The following is a 23,295-nucleotide window of genomic DNA, read 5'->3' on the forward strand; positions in this document are numbered from 1 at the left end:
AAACAGCTCTTACCTTTGTCCCTAGCCCGCCGGAGATCATCGACCAGTGCGACCAAGGCAGTTTCAGTCCCATGATGAGGCCTGAATCCTGACTGGAAGGGATCCAAATGGTCCGCTTCTTCCAGGCGTGCCTGGAGTTGTTCCGCAACCACTCGCTCAATCACCTTGCCCAAGAATGGAAGATTTGAGACTGGGCGATAGTTGGCCATATTGGCCGGATCTAAAGATGGTTTTTTGAGAAGCGGTTTAATAACCGCCTCTTTCAGCGGGTCTGGGAAGGCTCCTTCATGGAGAGAAGCATTTACCAACCCGCGAAGCCCATCGCCCAGCCCTTCCTGGCTAGCTTTTATAAGCCAGGATGGGCAAGGATCAAGGAGACAGGTGGTTGGTTTCATTCAAGAACAAGAACATTTTTATTTGATTTTACAGATATACGGTAAGTTTCTAACAATCCAAATGCATATCCATATATAGAGATTACTGCTCTGAATCTCAGGACTTTCCCCCAACCCTTCCATGGGTCCTACCGTATTGTCATCATTTACGGTACAACTGCATATTGTTCCATAATCTATATTTTGCATCCATCTATATTATCTGTAATATTTGATACATTACAGGTGAGATTAAAATCTTGCTGATGTTTCCATCTGCTTGCTTTTTGTCCTCTTGGTTCCTGAGCTTTCCAATCAGCTTTGCCATTTTGGCATAGTCCCATCAGTTTAGCTTGCCATTCCTCTCTGATAGGGACTCTTCCTTTTTTCCATCTCTGGACTAGCTAAGCAAACCTTCCTGATATCACCAGTAAAATTTGCTTCCACTTCCAGCCATATTGACTTCACTATCCCTTAAATGGGCAGTCCACTGAGGTTTAGTGCATCTATATATTTCACAGGACAGACATTCTGTTGCCCTACTTTTTATTCCTTTTGTGATTAGCCTCTTGTGTGAACATAGAACAATGTAGGAAGCAAACCTGAGCTTTGTGCATCTCAGGAATGCCAGGCCATGTGATCTTAGATAAGTGGGGTGAAAAGAAAGAAAGAAAGAAAGAAAGAAAGAAAGAAAGAAAGAAAGAAAGAAAGAAAGATCCAGTAATGGCTAAAGGAAGAGAAAAAGTGAAATTAGGTTGTTGCTTTTAACTAGAGGATGTCATTTTTATAAAAGGCCACCCAAAAAAAAACCACAAAGCTGGCATCTGAGCTCCAGTCTCTCCAACTATATTTAAAGAACAACCCAGGCACTGGGCAACAGAAAACTCAAGACAACGGTAACATTTCGGAAGGCTGAAAATGTTTTGCCGCATCTCTTCCTGCTATGTATATAGATCCAGAACAGGCAGGCAAATGTATGGAATGTGCAGAAGTTAAAAGGTTACTTATAAAGCTTTAATGTGAATTTGTGTAATTGCTGCCAAGCTAGTAAATAAATATCAACCACTGTGGACTATGGTTATATGGGCTGCGCCTTTAAGAGCAGTCTGAACATGTAGGCAGATATTCAGTAGATGAAGCTTTCCCCATTGATTCATCTCGAGGTCAAGAAAATCCATGTGGTTGCAGGTAGCAAGACCTGGAGGTGTGTGACTTCCAGGAGGTGAGTTACTTACTTGACATGGCCAGTGGGCTGCATAATCAGAAGTTGTTCAGGTCAGATCGAAACCAATCCCATTTCCCACCAGGTATTTATGTATTACAAATATGAGTATTTCCATCCTACCTTTCTACAATCACCTTTGAAGATGGATTTTAAAACAATAAAATACAAAAAAACCTAGCAGCACATCCCCATGTTGAGCAAAAGATTCCTGCATTGCAGGAGGTTGGATTAGGTTATATTCGTGGTGCCTTCCAACTCTACAATTCTATGATTCCATGAAATATACAGTGGTACCTCTACTAACCTTCACCTCCAGGATATGTACGCAGCAAACCCGGAAGTATTCTTCCAGGTTTCGCCCCGCGCGCATGCGCAGAAGCGCTCTACCGCCACGCACGCATGCGCAGAAGCAGTCCCTCTGCTTGCGGAAACCTTGGGATCCGACCGGAGCTCCGGAACAGATCCCGTCCACAACCGGAGGTACCACTGTATACTCAGAGGTAAGCCCCATTAAGTTCAATATGACTTCTGGGTAAATGGTATATAAATGACTGCAATCCAGTTACTCAGTGGGGATTATTTCCAAGCAAACAAATGTTGTTTCTGTTTTTAAAAAGTCAGAAAAGGATAGTATACATGTTTACACACACAAACACACATACATATGCAAAAATTGCAACACAGACAAAAATGACATCTGTAATCTAGATGTTTCCCTTGAATTGCTATTAATCTCTTCCTCATATGTTGATTGCTATTCATGCATGTTTGTCTTGCTGTTAGTTCCTGTTAGCTACTTTCCATATACGTATCTAGATAGAAAGGTAGGGTATGAATAAGATAAATCTGTGCCTTCTGCCTGCTGCCTTTCAGAAAGCTTTCTCGTTCTTTGGGTTTTCTTCTCCTCTATTTCCTATCCTTCCTCGCACCTTCTCATGACACCTTTTACAGAGTTAATGAGTCTGGCTGCTGGAACAGCTCTTTTAGTGCGCTGACAGCAGATTCCTGCAAGACTAATGGGACAGGAACAAAAACATAAATCAGGACATTTCCCCAAGAATCACTTAACATCTCTCTACCCAGCCCCATCCACTCCATGTTTTATGCTGCCAAGGCAAACACATATTGTAACTTTTAGTACAAGATTTCACAGCAGGGAATGAACAGCCTCACCAAAGACTTTTGCATGTGAGGGTTCAGGAAGATTCAGATCTATCAGTGCTGGGTGCTTCTAGGCAAGGTTTTAATCTGCACACGGGCCATTAGTTTTGGGGGTTGGTTGTTGTTTTTTACTTGCTGGATTTTCCCTAGATAAGGTCCAGGATCTAACCAGCCCTTTCCTCATATTATTATCCTCATCTTCGTTATATTTCCAGATATATGGTGATGCTCAAAAGAGCCAGCCATAGCTTCACAGCCTTCCCTGAAGTCTGACTTAGCCATTTGAGAAAGTAAAGGTAAAGGGACCCCTGACCATTAGGTCCAGTCATGACCAACTCTGGGGTTGCGGCGCTCATCTCACGTTATTGGCCAAGGGAGCCGGCGTACAACTTCCAGGTCATGTGGCCAGCATGACAAAGCCGCTTCTGGCGAACCAGAGCAGCACACGGAAACGCCGTTTACCTTCCCACTTGGAGCGGTTCCTATTTATCTACTTGCCCTTTGACGTGCTTTCGAACTGCTAGGTTGGCAGGAGCTGGGACCGAGCAACGGGAGCTCACCCCGTCGCAGGGATTCGAACCGCCGATCTTCTGATCAGCAAGCCCTAGGCTCTGTGATTTAACCCACAGCGCCACCTGCGTCATGTCGAGCGGTAGCAAGAGCCATGGGGTCCCAGGCACCCACATAGGATCTGTGCCCCTTTGGAGAATGGAAGACACGGCGGAGACTGTCAGAAATATGGTTTATTCACCATACTGTAAGATCTGTACTTCCTCCATGCAGACTGAAGATCTTAACAGTATGGTCGTTTCAAGAGGGACTTGCCGCCCTTACCTTCCAAGTCTCGGACTGCAGAATCTGGGACCGGCAGCCATGTGACACCGGAAGCTGCGTTGACATAACTTCTGCTGTCGCTTTGCCCTTCTATGGGCACAAAATGGCCGCCGTCGGCTTCAAAAGTAGCTTCTACGCATGACCGGAAGTGCGTCGACACAACTTCCGGTGTCGGGCTGCCCATCTATGGGCACCAAAAATGGCCGCCGCCAACACCGGAAGTCGCGTCTACGCACTTCCGGTCATGCTTGGATGCGACTTTTGAAGCCGGTGGCGGCCATTTTTGGTGCCCATAGAAGGGCAAATCAGAAAAAAATGGCCGACGGCAGGAGAAAATAACAGAGAAAAACAGGAGACGAAGTGATACGGGGGACCCCCGGGAAAAGGTAAGTAAAAACGGGGGTTTCCCGGGGAAAACGGGGTACGTGGCAGCTATGTTGTCGCCACCTCCCCCCCAAAATGGATCTCAGCTCTTCCTCCTGCTTCTATCAACACCTTTTGTCATGTTAACAGGTTTTCTCTTCGCTAAGCCAGCCCAGGAATTCTCTGTCTGACAGAGCTCTGCAGCTTGTACCAGTGGCGTAGCGGGGTGGGTGGGGTGGGGGCTGTCACCCCGAGCGCATTTTGGGGAGGGGGTGCGACCGGGTGCCCCCACAATAGGCTCCCATCAGGCAGGCTCCAGCTGTGGAAGAGCTGCCAAGGCATCTTCCTTGTGCCCTGCTACAACTCTGATCCTGGAGCGCAGTGGAGAAGAGTTGGCAGCAGAGAGTCGCTGCCCCTCACCTTGGCTGGGCTGCTGTGAGGGGCAACGGGCTTCCCTCTGTGCCTTCCCCCTTGGGGATGTGCCCTGCAGACACTGGAAACATACGCTCCGCCACTGGCTTGTACTTAAATCCATACCCCCAAATCCTAGCATTTATTAATTTCTAGGCTTTAGGGGGGTCCCCCCCTTAAATCTATAACACCACCGTGTTTGTATAATGCGGTGTTTTAAAGATTTGTTTTTATATTGGCTGCGTATATATTTATTTCTGATATGCATTTTGGGTTTTTTGGTATCTTTATCGAATACTGCTGTGGAAACACTCGTTGGCAAGTGGTTTGTACATTCTGAAATAAGGGGGATGGGTGGATGAGACAGTATGGGGGAACAAACAAGCAGGATGAGTGCATCCAGAATGTTCATCCTGCCTCACCCTCAATCCAGGCCAACACATCTTGAGGACTAGCGAGCTAAACACAGCTCAGCAGTCATGTATTGTTGATGCCTAGGACTAGGAAAGCAGTAAAGTTCTCACACCACGACCTAGTATGTATATGAATTATGAGTTGCATTCAACTGAGTGGGCTTGTGGACCTGCCTTGGTGTCATCCTGGAGGTAATTCTTTAAACCAACAGATCCCTACTTGTCTGCCTGAGCAGAGAGGCTTCTAAAATAGATCCAAACAGACAAAAGATGACAAACCAATGAAGGACACATTTTACAACACAGGAAAAAACCAGAATTGAGACAGCAGCGAGAGAACAAGATACAGTAAAAGCAGGCTCCGTTTCTCCTAGTCATTTTTAATGTTAAAAATGAACTCATGAACCCCAGCTCAGGGGGCTCATTCCTCACCTTCAAGGAATAGATGGTATCATTTCTGCCTCTCTTTTTTTTCTTTTTACAGAATAAATAATAATAATGAGTATGGGAAATTAGACTGGTACAGCCATTTCCCATCACTGTGCTGCTAGTGCAGAAACTACAGGAAGTGTGCAATGAAAGGCAGGTTGGATTAACTGAGGGGCAGGGAGGGCCCAATGTCATCGCCAGCACAGCCCCCTTCCCAACCCAGTAAGCATGAACTGGAAGGAAACAGCTGATTGCTGATCTGATGGTGGTGTGGCTTTCTCCATGATATTCTAGTAAAGAAGCTGGTAAAATGCTGGCTAGACAATGCTACCATTCAGTGGATTTGTAACTGGCTGGCTGACCGAACCCAAAGGGTGCTCATCAATGGCTCCTCTTCATCCTGGAGAGAAGTGACTAGTGGGGTGCCACAGGGTTCTGTCTTGGGCCCAGTCTTATTCAACATCTTTATCAATGACTTGGATGATGGGCTTGAGGGCATCCTGAGCAAGTTTGCAGATGACACCAAATTGGGAGGGGTGGCTAATACCCCAGAGGACAGGATCACACTTCAAAATGACCTTAACAGATTAGACAACTGGGCCAAAGCAAACAATATGAATTTGAACAGGGAGAAATGTAAAGTACTACACTTGGGCAAAAAAAAATGAAAGGCACAAATACAGGATGGGTGACACCTGGCTTGAGAGCAGCACATGTGAAAAGGATCTAGGAGTCTTGGTAGACCACAAACTTGACATGAGTCAACAGTGTGATGCATCAGCTAAAAAAGCCAATGCAATTCTGGGCTGCATCAATAGGAGTATAACATCTAAATCGAGGGAAGTAATAGTACCACTGTATTCCGCTCTGGTCAGACCTCACCTGGAGTACTGTGTCCAGTTCTGGGCACCACAGTTCAAGAAGGATACTGACAAGCTGGAACGTGTCCAGAGGAGGGCAACCAAAATGGTCAAAGGCCTGGAAATGATGCCTTATGAGGAATGGCTTAGGGAGCTGAGTATGTTTAACCTGGAGAAGAGAAGGTTAAGGGGTGATGCCATGTTCAAATATATAAAAGGATGTCATATAGAGAAGGGAGAAAGGTTGTTTTCTGCTGCTCCAGAGAAGCGGACACGGAGCAATGGATTCAAACTACAAGAAAGAAGATTCCACCTAAACATTAGGAAGAACTTCCTGACAGTAAGAGCTGTTCGGCAGTGGAATTTGCTGCCAAGGAGTGTGGTGGAGTCTCCTTCTTTGGAGGTCTTTAAGTGGAGGCTTGCATATGTCAGGAATGCTTTGATGGTGTTTCCTGCTTGGCAGGGGGTTGGACTGGATGGCCCTTGTGGTCTCTTCCAACTCTATGATTCATGCTGTGTGGGGCAGGGAGATTTAAACCCAGCGAGAAACAAAGGGGAGGACAGTCAGGCCTTCACCACTCCTCACCATATTGGTATGGATCATCTGAGTGAGAGATAGGCTTTCATCCTGCTTTAAATCTCGCTGCCCTGCCCACCACAGTAGGGATGAAAATATCCCCCTGAACAGGTTGGGGAGGGGCACCAACTTGGCCCCATCCCCTACGGATCTGGCGCAGCCGCTACTGGAGTGTGACCCCATGAGCTTTCTTCCCAAGTAATCTCATCCTTAAGATGAAATGGCTTCCTGTCCCTTTCTAAAGAAGAGCACCCCTGCCCAGGATCTGAGCCATTGCTTCTAATTGGCAACATGCAGAATTATTTAATTCTGTTTCCGCCAATTTGACAGCAGTCGTTGAATAATTGAGCAACATCTGGGTTCATTAGCGCTCCTTTAGGAGGAAGGATTGTGGAAGGCCGTTTTCTTTGGCTAAAAAGAAAAGAGAAGAGTTGATATTACAGAGAAATCACAAGAAGTAATATGAAACTCCCTCATAGGAGTGTCTTAACAACCAATATAGCTTTGGGGTGTTTGTTTGCTCAGTTCCCAGAATATGTTTTGCTGTTGCATATTTATCTGGAATGTTCCCAGACACAGCACGGATACTCCTGTTATTTTTAAGACTGCAATCTTCAAATATCACCAAGCAATGAGCATGTGCATGGCTTTTATTTTCATGCCGTTTGCTTAATGGACAGCAGCCATGTGGAATCTTCACTGCAGCAACACCACTTAGCTGCCCCATGGCTCTTGAGCCATCTTATGGGTAATTCCAGAAATTCTGCTCACCTCCCATGAACCCCTTCCATTATCTCACTTCTGCCCATGTGCGCATTGTGTATCATTATGTTACTGGACTTAGTTGTTGTATCGGTTTCCTGTCTCTGTTCCGTTCTCACTTGAGAAAGATAAACAAAGTTTTTATTTGGTTTCCTGACTGGTGTGTCAAAAGCCTTCTATGGCATGTGCCTCCTTTGGGAAGGCATGCGTGAACTAGGACCAGGCAATATCTGGTTTTCTGCATCGCAATATATCACCAGCTAAAGATTGTGATATACCAATATATCACAATGTCTGAAACAAGGATGGCACTATGTAGAGGCACTGGCTGGCTTCACAGTTTTTCCCTCATTGTGATTTTTGCATAGCATACACATACAGTGGTGCCTTGCAAGATGAATTTAATTCATTCCGCGAGTCAATTTGTTTTGCGAAAAATTCATCATGTGAATCGCGGTTTCCCATAGGAATGCATTGAAATTTCTTTTTTTGCCCATAGGAACACATTAATTAAATTTCAATGCATTCCTATGGGAAACCGCGATTCGTAAGACGAATTTTTCGCAAGACGAATTTGTCTTGCGAGTCACCAATTCGTCTTGCAGGGCATTCGTCTTGCGAGGTGCCACTGTATATACATCATTGATTTACGATATATTGCCAGGTCAAAAATTATGAAACCGATATTGCGATATGGACTCCAATCCAGTTTTGGATGATATATATCGCCCAGCCCTAGTGTGGACCTCTCTTGCTCTGCATGCAGAGACTTTTCAGATGTGCTTTTGTCTTCCTCCCTCAGCTCAGGGCTTATCCACCTTTCCTCTTGTTCTGTTGCTTCCCCCATCCCCAGGGGGGAAACCGCTCTTGAGCACTCAGTTGGAGCAAACAGCAATTCAGAGAATACCATTTGTTCCAATCGACTGCTAAAGAGCCGGTTTGGAAAGGGGAAAACCTCTTGGAGCCCTGCCTAGAAAGCGTGGGGCAAGCATTAAAGAGCTCAGACCTGTGCTTTTTAGACACAGCCCAAGCGGAAGTGTGGACAAGCGCTCGGCCGTGCTTTGCATCTGTGCATAGGCAATATGAAAACCATCATTGATGCCTGGATGGGAAAGGAGAGGGGAAATGGCTTCAAGGAGAAGAGACACATAATTTTCACCACTGTCTCTTGATGTGCGGTCTTGGTGTGTGCATGTGCGCATAACCGGCTTGGCCTCAATACCCCTGGAGGCTGTCGTTTAGCTTGCGTATTCAAGTCAAGTAATATTAAGCTGTTTGCACTGTTCTGTTCACATTGCAGGTTGCAGATTTGGGATTCTTCTTCAAGATCATGCATCTTCCTCAGCTGCCTGCACTCTCTAATGTGATTTTTATTTATTTATTTAATAGCCAGTCATTTTTATAATTTATCTGTCCTGCTTTTAATAGTGCTTCATTTATTTATTTTCATATTGCTCCCACATTGTTTTATGAGAGGGTAGTATATAACTACTTTTACAAACAAATAAATAATGGGACCTACAGGTATGCATGGCTATATAATTTGAGCCAGCCTATTTAATTCATAGAATAGTAGAGGTGGAAGTTATCCCTAGTAGGGTGGGCCATAAAAAAAATTTTTTTTGTTTCCTCCCTTGATCTTATCTCGGGCATATGGTATAAATATAGTCAAATTTCAAATTTGGGACAAATCGGTTAATATTTGGACCCTGCTCCTACAGATTGAAATTTTGCCTCACTACGAGTGATAAAAACATAGGAATTTGACTCATTAATTCTCAGTATGTTAAATTGTGAACTAATAAACATAAATTTTAGGTTTTATGTAGAGCAATAATAGTTGCATGCTATTATTTTCTGCAATATTTATTTATTTAAGATAAAACATGTTGATAGTTTACATGGAAAACCAATGGTTTTGATAAAAATTATATGGAACAATTAAGCAAACGGTGTACTACAGAAGTAAACATAAACATTAAACAATAAAACACCACTCATTAGCAGTGTTAGCGGGTTTTTTGGGGGGGGGTTCTGCCCTACTACCAGACCAGGCAGCCCTGCAGGGGGGCAAGAATGCTGCCTACCAGGCCAAGTGCATCTTTTGCCGCTGTGCTGTTGGGCTAATCAGATGTTTGGTGTGGGTAGTGTGGCAGGAAAAGACACAAAAGACCCAGGTGATTTCAAACGCTGTCCTGGAGGAATTTATGTGTACAGTACTTGATCCAGGTGAATACAAGTAGGACCAGTGCTTTTAGGGGGGGTCGCAGGGGATGCAGGAACACGCATACCCATAAACATTTTGTGAATCTAGGTTTGGCCTCATTGAGGGGCAGTATTTCAATATGAGTAGGAAAATGAGAGTTTCCCTAAAAAAAAGCACTGGGTAGGACACCTATCCTATGGCCATCTGTAACGTCTGTGTTACCGATGAGAAATATGTGAAAACAGAGAAATGGCATCATTCTCACGGCTTGGCAGAAGAGCGCAAACGAACAGCTTAAGCTTGCTAAATTTTCAGTCTCCCCACACTGTGGTTAATCTTTGTGGGGGTATGGCTGGCTATTATTCAGGTCCCTATTGCCATGCCTTACACATAACCAGAAGGAAGTCATCTGCCGCATACATTCGGAGAAGAAGCTTAAACGGTTTTGCCTCTGAGCATTCATTCGAAACATCTCAGTTGCTTCCGCCCTCCCCAGTCTTTACTATTGGTCCTTGCCCTTATTGCCTATTAATCCCTTCAGCTGTCACCTCTTGGGGCACACAGGTCTCCCTGAACTTTTAAAAAATGCATAAGCTGCAATGCAAGCCATGTTTCGTTGGAAGTAAATCCAATCCCCACACAGTAGAGAGGCCCAACTGGCTTGGCCCAGAGATTTAGTGGCACCAGCCCCGTGCTGCAGACAACTCTTTTAGCATAGATTTGACATCCTTTAGACTTTCAGGCATCTCTTGAAGATTTTTTAAATGCAAGCAGACCTACACAACTGTTTAACATTTCCTTGTGCATTCCATCATTCGAACTACTGCTTCTAATGGATTTTTTAAAATGGTTCTATATTGCTGTATACCATCTTTATAATTTATGAGAGAGCATTATCTAAACACTTTTGTAAATAAATAAAGATAAATTTGGCTGAGTAGAGGTTGCTCCCAGTCAAGTGTGCTCAGGACTACTTAGAAGTAAAACCATGGAACCTTCACCAAAATATATTATCAGGTCATCCTCCCCCCCACCCCTTATGTGTCAGTTTGCATTTCTTGGTGCAGAAATTACTGATCTGATGTGTGGAGATCTTTCCTATTCAGATTAATACAAGATGATTCTAGAAGCTACTAGAAGCTTCTCTGTGTGAGAGAAGCAGGCAGAAGCTTCATGACTGTTTGGGTTATACCTTCTGGGAAGCTGGTTTGAACTGGTTCTCTTATCTCTTCCAATTAAGGTCATGCTGACTATAAATATAGGCCAGAAGGAGCCTGGGTCTTACTTTCTCTCTCTCTCTCTTCCTTCTGGTGTGGTGATCTGTACATAGTGTAAGGCAGGCATCCCCAAACTGCGGCCCTCCAGATGTTTTGGCCTACAACTCCCATGATCCCTAGCTAACAGGACCAGTGGTCAGGGATGATGGGAGTTGTAGTCTAAAACATCTGGAGGGCCAAAGCTTGGGGATGCCTAGTGTAAGGTTTTGTCTTGTTATAAGTTTATAAGTTTTTGTAAGTGCTACAACTGGGTTTTTATGGACTGTGCCAATCCCGAATGTATTTGGATTTGTGACCACTACGCTCATTTGCCTTCAGCACAAGTAAAAGTCTGCTGGTTAAAGTACCGTGTTTCTCCGAAAATAAACCATACCCCGAAAATAAGCCATAACTCGAAAATAAGCCATAGTGATAGGCAGTTTAACCTTGTAGCTTAAACTGTACCATACTTAATATATAAAAAAGACATCCCCTGAAAATAAGCCACCGTGTTGTTGTTTTTTGAGAAAAAATAAATATAAGACGGTGTCTTATTTTTGGAGAAACACGGTACTATTGCCTCTGGTCTATTTTTGGGAACTCTTCTATGTGTTTAAGTTTTTCCTCTGCACATATTACATTATGTTGTTCTTTCCTTTTGGGTACAGGTGATCTATGCCTTGAACACGAAAAATGATGAGCATGAGGCCAGCATCCAAGCTCTCAAAGAGGCCCACCAAGAAGAGATTCAGCACATCCTTGATGAGACAAGGGAAACTGTCCTCCAGTACAAAAGCAAAGTGGAGGAGGCAGAGAAGCTCCAGAAGCACATCCAGACCCTTGAAGAAACTTTGGAAAAACACAGGAGGCTGAAAGAGGTGGTACCTTCAGAATTTACCATGTGCAAAAGGCAGGTCGGAGAGAGGGGGCCACAAAGAGAGATCAATCTAGCAGATGAGAAGGTTGCCCTCTCCAAGCAGGTGGCACCCACGAAGCTCAGCTTCGAAAATGGAATCCAGTCTTCAAGTGAGGAATCGAATGAGCTTGTCAACAAACACCGGGCATTTACAGGAGACATGCTGGATTGCAAGGAGGAGTTAAGCGAAAAGGCCAGTGTGGAAACAGAGGCAGCCCACCTCAAGTGGGAGAACCAGAAACTCGCCAGTGAATTTGCCGAGAAAGTCAGGCAGCTCCAAGCCTCTCACGAGAGGGAGAAAGAAACTTGGAGAAAGACCATGCAGCAGTCCCTGGCTGATTCATACAGAGAATGGCAGCAAAGGGAACTGGAGCAGAGGAAAAATTACGAAGCCCGAGAAGCTGCCCTCCAGCAGCAGGTGAGGAAGCTGGAGGCTGACCTGGTGGCAAAAGGCCAGCGAATCTGTGAAATGAATAAGTGTTGCCAGAAGCACAAGGAGAAGATGCAGGTAGGGCCATAACGCTAGAGCAAGTGACAAAAGCTTTTTATTGCTTTGCACCTTGAGTCGTCAAGTCATCAACATGCTTCTAAATCTATGAAACGAGTTCCTGGCAGCCAAGGATCGCCAAGAGTGAAATTCATGAGGGGGCTGTGTGCAGCTCTCACCAGAGCCATTCAAAGCAAATGGCTGCCATTTAGGAAAAATATAGTATATAAAATGCAACATTTGAGGAGACCCATATAGCAAAGGCAAAGCTTGCGCACCATCCATGACACTGGTTGGCTTAACCTGAACTTTGATTTCCCTTTCAGAAGGGGCAATTTTTTAAAGTTCTCTCCCCCACCCAAAGAAAACTGACGGAGCTGAGCTAAGGATGGCAATACAGAGCCAAGCAGGACCCATGTACTGGCACCCATCCAGTACTGAGAGCCACCATTTTAATGCCTCAAAAGTGCCCCACTGGGCATCCCAAGGCATTGTGGGAAATTAAAAACAGCAGCTTGTAGCAACAGTTGATTGCTGTCAGGTAAGCAGCAGAATGGGGCCCCCTGGAACCCATTGCTGTCCATGGCTGCCTCCATCCTAAACGCATCTTCTGGATTGTGAGGGGCATTATCTCTCCTGCGGTCAGTGTGAGGTAACAGGAGGCGGGACCTCAGTTTCTCCAGCAGAGGCAATGGGCAGGAGGGGGGCAGGAGATGGACAGAAGGAAAAACTGTAAGCCCCTACTCTTTGATGTCCCATTCATCTTCAGCTGTGGCTGTTGTAGCATGAGGAGTTGGGGGCAGAATAATAATAATAATAATAATAATAATAATAATAATAATAATAATAATAATAATAATAATATATTATTTATACCCCGCCCATCTGGCTGGGTTTCCCCAGCCACTCTGGGCGGCTTCCAACAGAAATATTAAAATACACTAATTTCTTAAACATTAAAAGCCTCCCTAAACAGGGCTGCCTTCAGATGTCTTCTAAAAATCTGGTAGCTGTTTTTTTCTTTGACATCTGATGGGAGGGCATTCCACAGGGCGGGCGCCACCACCGAGAAGGCCCTCTGCCTGGTTCCCTGCATCTTGGCTTCTCGCAATGAGGGAACCGCCAGAAGGCCCTCGGTACTGGACCTCAGTGTCTGGGCAGAACGAAGGGGGTGGAGACGCTCCTTCAGGTATACTGGACCGAGGCCAGAATCAGGACAGCTTCTCTGCTAGATTAGAAAGTGCTGCCAAGCTATGTTTTAATGTGTGTAGCTTGTAATTGCCTCTCCCTTTTTTACTCTTAGCAATTACTGGCATGCCAAATTGGACCACCTTTACAGGAAACCCAGTGCGACATAAGAGGTCCCCACCTTACGCCTTTTGTTTTCAAACCTCTCAAATTACAAAAGAACTAATAGGGATTTCTGAGGTAACACTAAACCTCTCCACTCTCCCCTATAGCCTTGTTGTAATCCTCCTGTCCCTTGTGGGTTTTACAAATAAAATGAGAGCCACCAAATGTGTGACGTACCTCCCTTTCTCTATTACTAGCAGTGTGCAGAAGGAATTCAGTTATTGTTCAAACAACCCACTATTCCTTCTTTCTCCCAAATAAACTCCCTGTTTTTATATGGGTTTGCTAGTGCATAGAGTACAGTTCCAGCTTTCCAAATAACGTGGCTCTGTATCCTTAAAAACTCCAGGCAAATGTTACAGGAACAATCTTGTGCCCTCAGTAAGGTTTCCCTCTCAACTCAGGTTCACCTCAGCAGCTGTTTGCCTCAGCCCAACTCTTTCCCTCCACTGGCCTCCCCTGTGTGTGACTTTGAGATGCAAACTATCCACCTGCTCCTCAGGCTTAGTTTTATCTCCCCTCTTCAGTCACCACCCTTTTGAGTTTAGATACGTTGCTGGAATAAGGAGGAACACCCAATTTTGCACAACATAGAAGAAAGCTTTATTTAACTGGAGAACATGTATATTTCTTTATGGTTACATTTGTTTAAACTCTTAGTTCATCATCTTCTTTTCATATAACACATGAAAATACAGCTCCTGCATCCCTCTCTAACACTCTACTCTCCACAACCACCCACACGCTCCCACTCCCAAAACCCTCTCAACTGAATTAACGGCTACCCATCCCCCTTTAAACCAGTGGCTGCCCCGCCCCTCCTGGAATGGAATGCGTCAATCAACTAAGAGGCTGGGTTTAACACTTAACACCCTGGAGTTCTACTCAAGCCAGCCCAATCCGTCACACCCAGCATAAGGGGAAGGCAGGTTTATCTCATCCCTCTCCAGAATTATTGGAATCAGTAATCCCCTATGCAGCTAGAATGACTAGGGGGGGAAATCCTGTTAATGTCAATAGGAAGGTTCCCCCCCAAGAATTATGGCCAAATTAGGATGGGGGCTGGAATTTCCTTCTGATCATGCTGTGGAGGGAAGAGGCAAGCATTTCTGTCACACCTATAATTGATAAAAGTTCATTTGTTTTTAAAGAAGAGTTAGCTACAAGCTACACATTAAGAGTAATGTGCAGTTTGGCACTGGCTGGGTGCATGAACTTGTAGTAAGTGGGATTTGAAAAATGGATGGAAATCTACATTATTTTCCACCTGCAAAGCTTTACGGGCTCAATTTCAATGATGTGGTGCTGGGCGCTACCTGTTTTTGTTCCATCAGGTCCTCATTTGCTATCCATGGGGTTAACACACCACAAGCTGCACTCAGCCGGACTCCAGATCTCTCGAGTGGTGATATGGCATGCCTGGTGGCTTTTAAATTAGATGCTGGGTGTATGCAAAACCACAGGGTTACATTCTTCTTGCCCACTTGCATCATATTTTAATGCAGCCTTTAAAGCTGCCGTCAGCCCCAAGGCATGACACATGCTGGCTGGGGCTGATGGGATGGGAACATTTTAATGGATTTGTGTCATCTGCTTTCAAAGCCATCTAAGTAGCACTCATCCTTTTCCTTTCTTCCTCGCAGGCGCACAACCCAGTTGCCATTGCAATTGACATTTTTCTAGTTTATTGCTAATTAATTAATTAATCAACCATACCTTCATCAACAAATGGATCTCAAGGCGGTATTCTTGGGAATTTAAAATACAATATTAAAACATAAATTGTGCACACGCTAATTGTGTCTATGCATGACCAGGTTGCTTTAGGCATTTGCGATTTAGCCAAGTGAAGGCTTTGTGCTATCAGGGGCTGGGGGAACACAGCACACACTGCCCTCCTTGAAAAGTGTGCCTTATGTATTTGTTATTGATTGAATAAATCTTGCGGAGAACTGACTATGCTAGAAAGATCTGTCCCAACAGCTAGCTTTCCAATAGCGGAAATAACTAGAAACTTCCTATTTTTTTCCAACTCACAAGCTAACACGGAGTGTCAAAAGAAAGCAGCCATTCTTCAGGAAAAAATGTGGGCAACGCGAACAAAAGGAACATACTTTACACATTTATCATGGACGCTTCTTTTTATTTCTTATGAAAGCTTATTTTGCTTAGGGCAGAATTCTCAGTTGGCAGAAACTTCTTTCAGTACTATGAGATTTTGTTCCCCCAGAAATTTATGTAGGATGAAAGGATGAAATGAAAGGGGTGTTCCTTGGGAAACATCAGTCTGATCATTAATTAATTCTTAAGGCAAAGTTATAGAGAGAGGACTGACATATTTCCATGATTTTCTGGATGTGTTTTCCTTCGCGTGAATATGAAGTTGTTAGAGAAATGCAACTGAAAGGCACATTCATGTTGCAAATGAATAATTATTATTAATTGCTAAGCTGATGTATTGAGTGGCTAAGAGTGTCAGCTAGAAAACCCCTGATTCAAACCTTACATCTGCTTAAAATTCACTCAGTGGCTTTGGCAAGCCATATTATCCCAGCACCTTTCCCTGCAAAACAGGCCTAGCGATACCAACCTACCTTGTAAAGATGGTAAGGCTTGCTGAGAAAATTTCAGCAAACCACCTTGGAGCACTCTAAAGTGCTCTACGGATGCTAAGTTAGAACATCGTACTTCTTATCATGATGAAAAAATACAGAGAGATGATGTTGGTTGTTGGTAACCCCCAAGTGATCAGCTGTGAAGTTGGGACCACCAGAAAGCATTGGGATGGAATCTGTCTGTGTGGGATTTTGCCCTAAACCAAATACCAACTGCAGTAGAGGGTTTTTGCTTGGTAAAAGGTAAAGGATGCGGGTGGCGCTGTGGTCTATACCACTGAGCCTCTTGGGCTTGCCGATCAGAAGGTCGGCGGTTCAAATCCCCGCGATGGAGTGAGCTCCCGTTGCTCTGTCCCAGTTCCTGCCAATCTAGCAGTTTGAAATCACGCCAGTGCAAGTAGATAAATAGGTAGCAATACAGTGGGAAGGTAAATGGAATTTCCGTGCACTCTGGTTTCTGTCACGGTGTTCCGTTGTGCCAGAAGCAGTTTAGTGCTGCTGACCACATGACCCGGAAAACTGTCTGTGGACAAACGCTGCCTCCCTGGGCCTGAAAGCGAGATGAGCCCTACAACCCCAGTTAAAGTCGCCTTTGACTAGACTTAACCGTTCAGGAGTCCTTTACCTTTACCTTTTTGCCTGGACTGCAGCTATGGAGGAAAGTGTTAAGTTCCCACATGACTCCTGCTGCAATCCCAATAATTATAAGCTACTTAAAAAAGAAGAAGAGCACCTGAATGTTAAATGTATTAGCCTTCACATCTAGCTTGACTCTGTCTGCCTGTCTCTGCATCTGCAATACTTCCTTGTAATGTGTGTGAGAGAGGTGCATCACACTTGTAAGGGCTAAAATCCTACAGTACTTGTGCAGATCAAGCAAGCGGCCACAGGGAAATGCACCATTTGGGTGGTGGAAAGTTTTGCATGAGTGTACTCTGCACAATCACAGTAGGACCCCCCCCCCTGCAGACGGTTACTCTTCAGCGGGTGGAGAGTGGTGGGACTGAAGCATTGAAAAGGTGGAGCTTGTGAGCAAATCCCTGCTCTCATCTCATAAGCCCTTTTACAATGGATTAGAGCAGGCATCCCCAAACTGCGGCCCTCCAGATGTTTTGGGCTACAACTCCCATGATCCCTAGCTAACAGGACCAGTGGTCGGGGAAGATGGGAACTGTAGTCCAAAACATCTGGAGGGCCAAAGTTTAGGGATGCCTGGATTAGGGTAATAGTTCCATCGCCATATTCCAAGAAGAGAAAACTTGTGGGCCGCTGCCCTGAACAGAAACTGCAAATGGTTCATATCTCCACCTGGTCAGACAGTACTTATCAAGAGGGAAAGTAATTCATTGACAACTGGGGTGCTCCCACATAATGGTAATTATTTTCAAAAAGCAAAAACAACAGTCTTAACTACCAGTATGTAATTGTGTGGTGCATTTACAGGACCTGGAAATTCGGCTCAAGGAGGCTCATCAAACGACTAAGGAGTCAAAAAGTCTCACCAAAGCACTGGAGGAGGAGCTGATTATTGCCAAAGAGAGGCTTCTGTTGCAAGAAAATGAAATACTGCATAAAACAGGTAGGACTTGCTTCCGTGCAGGGAGATGCAGAAGTGGAACATTTATGAACGTGAACCGGGAAATTCCCAGTTCAAATATGACCCCAGCTATGAATTTTGTCTGTAGGTTTGTTATGCATTCTGCTACCCTCTCTGCCTCTGCCCCAACTGCAACATGAGGGCAACTAGACTGGCCTCACCTTACAGGTTTCACAGCAACAGCCCCGTAATGAGCTATGTGAATGCAACACTGTTTTATATGCATTCATCCTCTTCATCGTGCACATGAAAATATCAGCACATCACATGGCATTTTTCACATTCACAGAAGCAATGGAAACCGTGCAGAACTCCCAAAGCAAGACCAGGAGCGAAGCGGATGAACTAAAGAACCAGACCTTACCCCTTCAGCAAGCAGCGTCCACCAAACAGAGCCAAGGCAAGCAAGACGGTGGCGGCGTTCAGGTGCATAGCCTTCATGTTTCTCCTACTTTATGCAGATGAAGCTCTGCATGATGATGCAGTTTGATAGACTAAGTTAACTGGAAGCCATTCCTTCCATTTCCACGTAAATTGCTCATGGTTCATTGGAGCTAGTCTGCAAAAGGGCCCAACAACCCTTTTTCATACCCTCTCCATGAAAAGAAAGGGCCTTTTCTGCAGTGGCTCCCTGTTTGTGGAACACTCTCCCTAGGGAGGTCTTCTACCTAAAGAGGCTCGCCTGCTCATTCCATATCTTCAGGCACCGGACAAAAATGTTTCTCTATATGGCTGATTAAGCAACCGGTGGCCATTCAAATGTGTTTGTAGGATGGGGGTTATTGGTTTGTTTTTGCTTATTTGTTATGTGTTTTGTGTTCTCACTTTGTATTTTTATGTTGTGAACCACCCTGTGATGTTCGGATGAAGAGCAGTATACAAATTTGATAAATAAGGTAAAGTAAATACATTTTCCCACCACTTTCCTCATTGTAAAAAGTGGTGGGAGTGGGTTTGTGGCACAAGATCTCCAAACCATTTCGTAATTGCAAGACTTGAATTTGCTGGCACATGACTGAATCCCATCCAAAATTACCAACCATCTGGAAGTGCCCAGGTTCTTTCTGCGCTTCTGGAATGTTCTGATGCTCTTGAGCGCCATTTTGTTATTGGTGTTGGCTTCCCCTGGTCTAGTGGCTCCCTCTTCTGGCAAACCACTATGGTTTAAATATGATGGTTTAAGGCAGGCATCCCCAAACTTCGGCCCTCCAGGTGTTTTGGACTACAATTCCCATCATCCCTGACCACTGGTCCTCTCAGCTAGGGATCATGGGAGTTGTAGGCTAAAACATCTGGAGGGCCGCAGTTTGGGGATGCCTGGTTTAAGGAGTAAAGTATTGATGCTCTAGCTGGAATTATCTTAGGTCCAGCTCTGATGGCCTTTTGTCAGTTCCCTCATTGCAAGAAGTGAGGTTGCAGGGCCTTCTCGGTAGTGGCACCCACCCTGTGGAACCCCCTCACATCAGATGTCAAGGAAATAAACAACTATCTGACTTTTAGAAGACATCTGAAGGCAGCCCTCTTTAGGGAAGTTTTTAATGTTTGATGTTTTATCATGGTTTTAATATTCTGTTTGGAGCTGCCCAGAGTGGCTGGGGAAACCCAGCCAGATTGGGCGGGGTATAAATAATAAATTATTATTATTAATTATTATCTCCATCTCGAGACTCCCAGTGACTTCCACCTATATGTGGGGTGCTAGCACATCAGGGACAAGGGTTCTGGTCTAGTTTGTGACAGTCTAGCTTTTTGCAGACATTTCTCCCCGTTGATGTTTAGTGGAGTGCAGACTTCCGGCTTGTTGGATCTGCTTTTCTGTTTTGGGGGTGAAAGTTAGAGTGAAAGAACTGGGATTTGGTTGCCAGTACCAGAACTTAAGATGAGCTCGCAGTCCTTTCAAACACAGGTCGGTCCTTGGTTGGCTCCCTTCCTTTCAGCAGCCTCACTTAGGTGGGGGAAATAGTTTTCTTGCTGCTATTGTTAAACGATTGGGAATCAGGAACACCTGGCAATCTCCTGCAAATCACCCTGAGATCTGCTTGTATATTCCAATCTCACCCCAATGAATGCTTTAAAAGAGAAAGAAAGACCTCTTGATTTAGTTGTAGTGTCTCTTATTTAATTGCCTGTCTTCAATAGCATCTCCTATGTTGATAAAAGTTTACCTGCATAGCTTGCTTTTATATGCTTGCATTTGCTTTATGGCTTGAGTTAACCCTTTTGCCTTTCTCTGTGGTCACTTTAATTGATGGGACTTGCGCCTTGTCACTCCAGGTAAAGGCAGGTTTGGAGAAAGACCCAGTTAAGCCCCAGCACAGGGAAGAGTTCCGCAAAACCAAACACGAGCCAGGCGAGGAGAAGATTCGTTTGAAAGCGCAGCTGGTGAAAGGTCTGGAAGACCTTGTCAAGAAGCACAGCCTTGAAATCAAATCAGCCCAAGCCTCCATGGATGCCGAGAGGAAAAAAAGGCACAAGGTGGGATTGTTCTATTAATAGTGCGCTGTGATTCATCTGTTCCTTTAAATCTCTTTAGTCATGGTGACATCATTTAAATTGTTCTTACAAGACAGGGAGCTTTAAATCACAACGAGGATTTTATTGCTGTGTTTTTCGTTTTTTTAAAAAGGAGCTGAGCTGAGGTTTTCCTATTAAATGAAAGCTTTTGCAAGAGAGGAAGGAAGGAAGGAAGGTTAGCTTACCCTTGACAGGATTCTTGTATTCCCGGCATTGCTGTTGCTCGCCTGTGCTTCTCGTCATGACAGTGCAGTGATTAATGTCATCGCTGCCGCAACAAACAATGCAGATTGCAAATGGGTCCTTGCTTTTTCAAGCCTGGTATGATCCTCCTGGCTGGCAACTCATTTTTCAAAACAAGAATCCTATCTTGAAGCGAGGAAGGGCTAGAGGAGTGGATGGGGCAAAGGGTCCTTTAGCTCCTCCCTCTTCGGCTTAAGCAGCAAGAGAGGCTTGCCCCAGGGCCGGCCCATGCATGGGGCAAGGTGAGGCGACTGCCTCAGGCAGCAGGATCCCCAGGAGCAGAAAATCCCAATGTAGATATTTATTCCCCTCTTGTTCCTGATGTAGATCTTCACTCACTTCTTCTTCTTCTATGGAGAGGAGGGGACACCATTTTGTGGTTTGCCTCAGGTGCAAAATGTCTTGAGCAAGCCCTGGCTTGCCCTAATTCACAGGCCCCCTTCCTGCCTCGAGTGTCCTAAATGGTTTCAGATAGATCAGGCACGTCCAACAGGTAGATCGTGATCTACCGGTAGATCACTGGACGTCTGTGGTAGATCACTGGTAGATCACTGGCTCCCCCCAAATAAGCTCAACAACTTTGGTTCCCCTAAAAATGCTCAACGTTTTAGCCTTCACCCCACCTCAGAAAAGCTCAACAACTTGACCTGAACCCCTAAAAATGGGGCTTTCCTCCTCCCTAGAAAGCTTAACAACTTTGACCTGAACCCCCCAAAAGGGGGTAGATCACTGCCAGTTTTTAACTTTGTGAGTAGATCGCAACTCTTCAGAGTTGGCCACCCCTGAGATAGATAATAAATGGTGGGGGGGGGACGGGGGACCTGAAAATGCTGTTTATTTGGGAAAATAAGTGAATTTAAGACATGTGAAGGTTATTGGGGGGTAATTAATATGGGAAATCGACGGGGAATTTAATTGATTAGGAGAAAGATCTGCTGGGAAACTAATTGGGGATTATCTGAAGTAGGATGCAAAGTAATTGAAAAAATTGTCTGGAGAGATTTGAATGGGAAATTAGTTGACTGGTGACATTTAAGTTTTAAATTTGCATCTATATATATCTATATTTTTTAGCATACACAAATGTTATGCATATTTCTGTCTCTGGGGCCCATGCCCTGAATCTTTAAATCTGTTGTTGTCATCTGCCGTGGGGGACCAAGCCAAAAGAAGGAGTAGGAGCTAATGAATAATTGAATATATCCCCCACCAAAAGTGTCCCCTAGTTCTTGGAAAGGAGATAAGTAACTCTTCATCCTTTAGAAGACATCTGAAGGCAACAATTGTATAGGGAAGTTTTTAAACGTTTAATGTTTTATTATGTTTTTATATATGTTGGAAGCCGCCCGAGTTATCGTTATCATAATTGAAAATGAAATTAGTCAAGAGTGTTGGATGGACTGTTTTAGTGGTCCCCACAGAGATTTGCCTTGTCAACTCCCTCTTCTTGGTTCACCAACAGGCAAACACACTTCATATCCAAAAGCTTTTCCCACCTAGTAATACTGATGCTGGTGGTGGTTTTTGTTGGAGGGGATTTAGAAATCTTCTGTATTGGAATGGCATTTTTCCTTTGTGAGTTCTGTTGTTTAACTGAAAGGGGTGGATACGTTTATGTACAATACATAAGTAATAATGGAAAGTTGTACTGGAGCCCTCTGTAACCCTGGTCTCTCTCTACATATGCCACTGAAGGATAGTTGTCCAACTGTGCAAAAATCTCTGGCCAACCAGCTGCAAACTATGATCAAAATGAGCTGGTGCCTATATCCATAGTTCAATCCCAGACAGCCAGGTCTACTTTCTTTCCACTTATTCCAAACTGGTTGCCCTGGTAACTCCAACATTCATGCAGAATGCTATAGGTATGAGTTGGCAGTGTGCTTTAACTGAAGCCATTGGCTTGTTCCAGCACCCAGTCGCTACAGAAATTAACCACACAGAGGGAAATGTCAGTCTGGGCAGTATTCTGCTTTCACGTGCATTGGAACAGGGACCAGTCATTAATCAAAGTTTGCACTACCACAAGTCCAGCTGTGGATTTGTCTCAAGAGTCCATAACGGGTTTCTGCGCCTTACACACCATAGGGTGGTTGTTGTTTTACAAACTTGTACTGATATTTGGCTTTTGGGGTTTGTCCCTTGGCTGGATTTTTCTGGCTTCCATTTGGTGTTTGTGGTTTGCTGACTAGAATCATAGAATTGTAGAGTTGGAATGGACCCTGAGGATCATCTAGTCCAGGCACAGGCAAACTTGGCACTCCAGATGTTTTGGGACTACAACTCACATCATCCCTAACTAACAGGACCAGTGGTCAGGGATGATGGGAATTGTAGTCCCAAAACATCTGGAGGGCTGAGTTTGCCTATGCCTGATCTAGTCCAACTCCCTGCAATGCAGGAATATGGGGATCAAACCTGCAACCTTGGCATTATCCACACCACACTCCACAATTGAGCTATCTTGCCAACTGGTGGGACTATTAGGCAAATGACCTTGGAAATTCAGGTAGGCTGTGTCTCAGCAGCCGAAGTCTTTCAGCAAATGACCTCTGGGCTGGTTTGCTGTCTGCTCCTGCCTGCTCCCTCCGCATCTAGAGATAGTGTTGTTGTTGTTGTGTGACCCCATGGACCAGAGCACGCCAGGCACTCCTGTCTTCTACTGCCTCCCGCAGTTTGGTCAGACTCATGTTCGTAGC

The 23,295-nt window shown here is 44.7% G+C and overlaps 1 protein-coding gene across 6 annotated transcripts in view; it reads left to right on the top strand.

Annotated features, from left to right (window-relative positions):
* The window catches only part of FAM184B (family with sequence similarity 184 member B), a 64,217-nt gene that overhangs the window by 13,840 nt on the left and 27,082 nt on the right, over nt 1-23,295 (top strand). For 3 of the 6 annotated variants that reach the window (XM_060278978.1, XM_060278974.1, XM_060278973.1), the window contains exons 2-6: nt 8,710-8,772; nt 11,540-12,295; nt 17,686-17,821; nt 18,129-18,265; nt 18,715-18,735. In XM_060278978.1, the coding sequence (XP_060134961.1) occupies nt 8,710-8,772; nt 11,540-12,295; nt 17,686-17,821; nt 18,129-18,265; nt 18,715-18,735 (1,113 nt within the window). The remainder of the gene's footprint in view (nt 1-8,709; nt 8,773-11,539; nt 12,296-17,685; nt 17,822-18,128; nt 18,266-18,714; nt 18,736-23,295) is intronic. The other 3 variants (XM_060278977.1, XM_060278975.1, XM_035111845.2) reach the window with 3 other exon arrangements.

This window comes from Zootoca vivipara, chromosome 9, assembly GCF_963506605.1.
Source record: "Zootoca vivipara chromosome 9, rZooViv1.1, whole genome shotgun sequence".
NCBI lineage: Eukaryota > Metazoa > Chordata > Lepidosauria > Squamata > Lacertidae > Zootoca > Zootoca vivipara.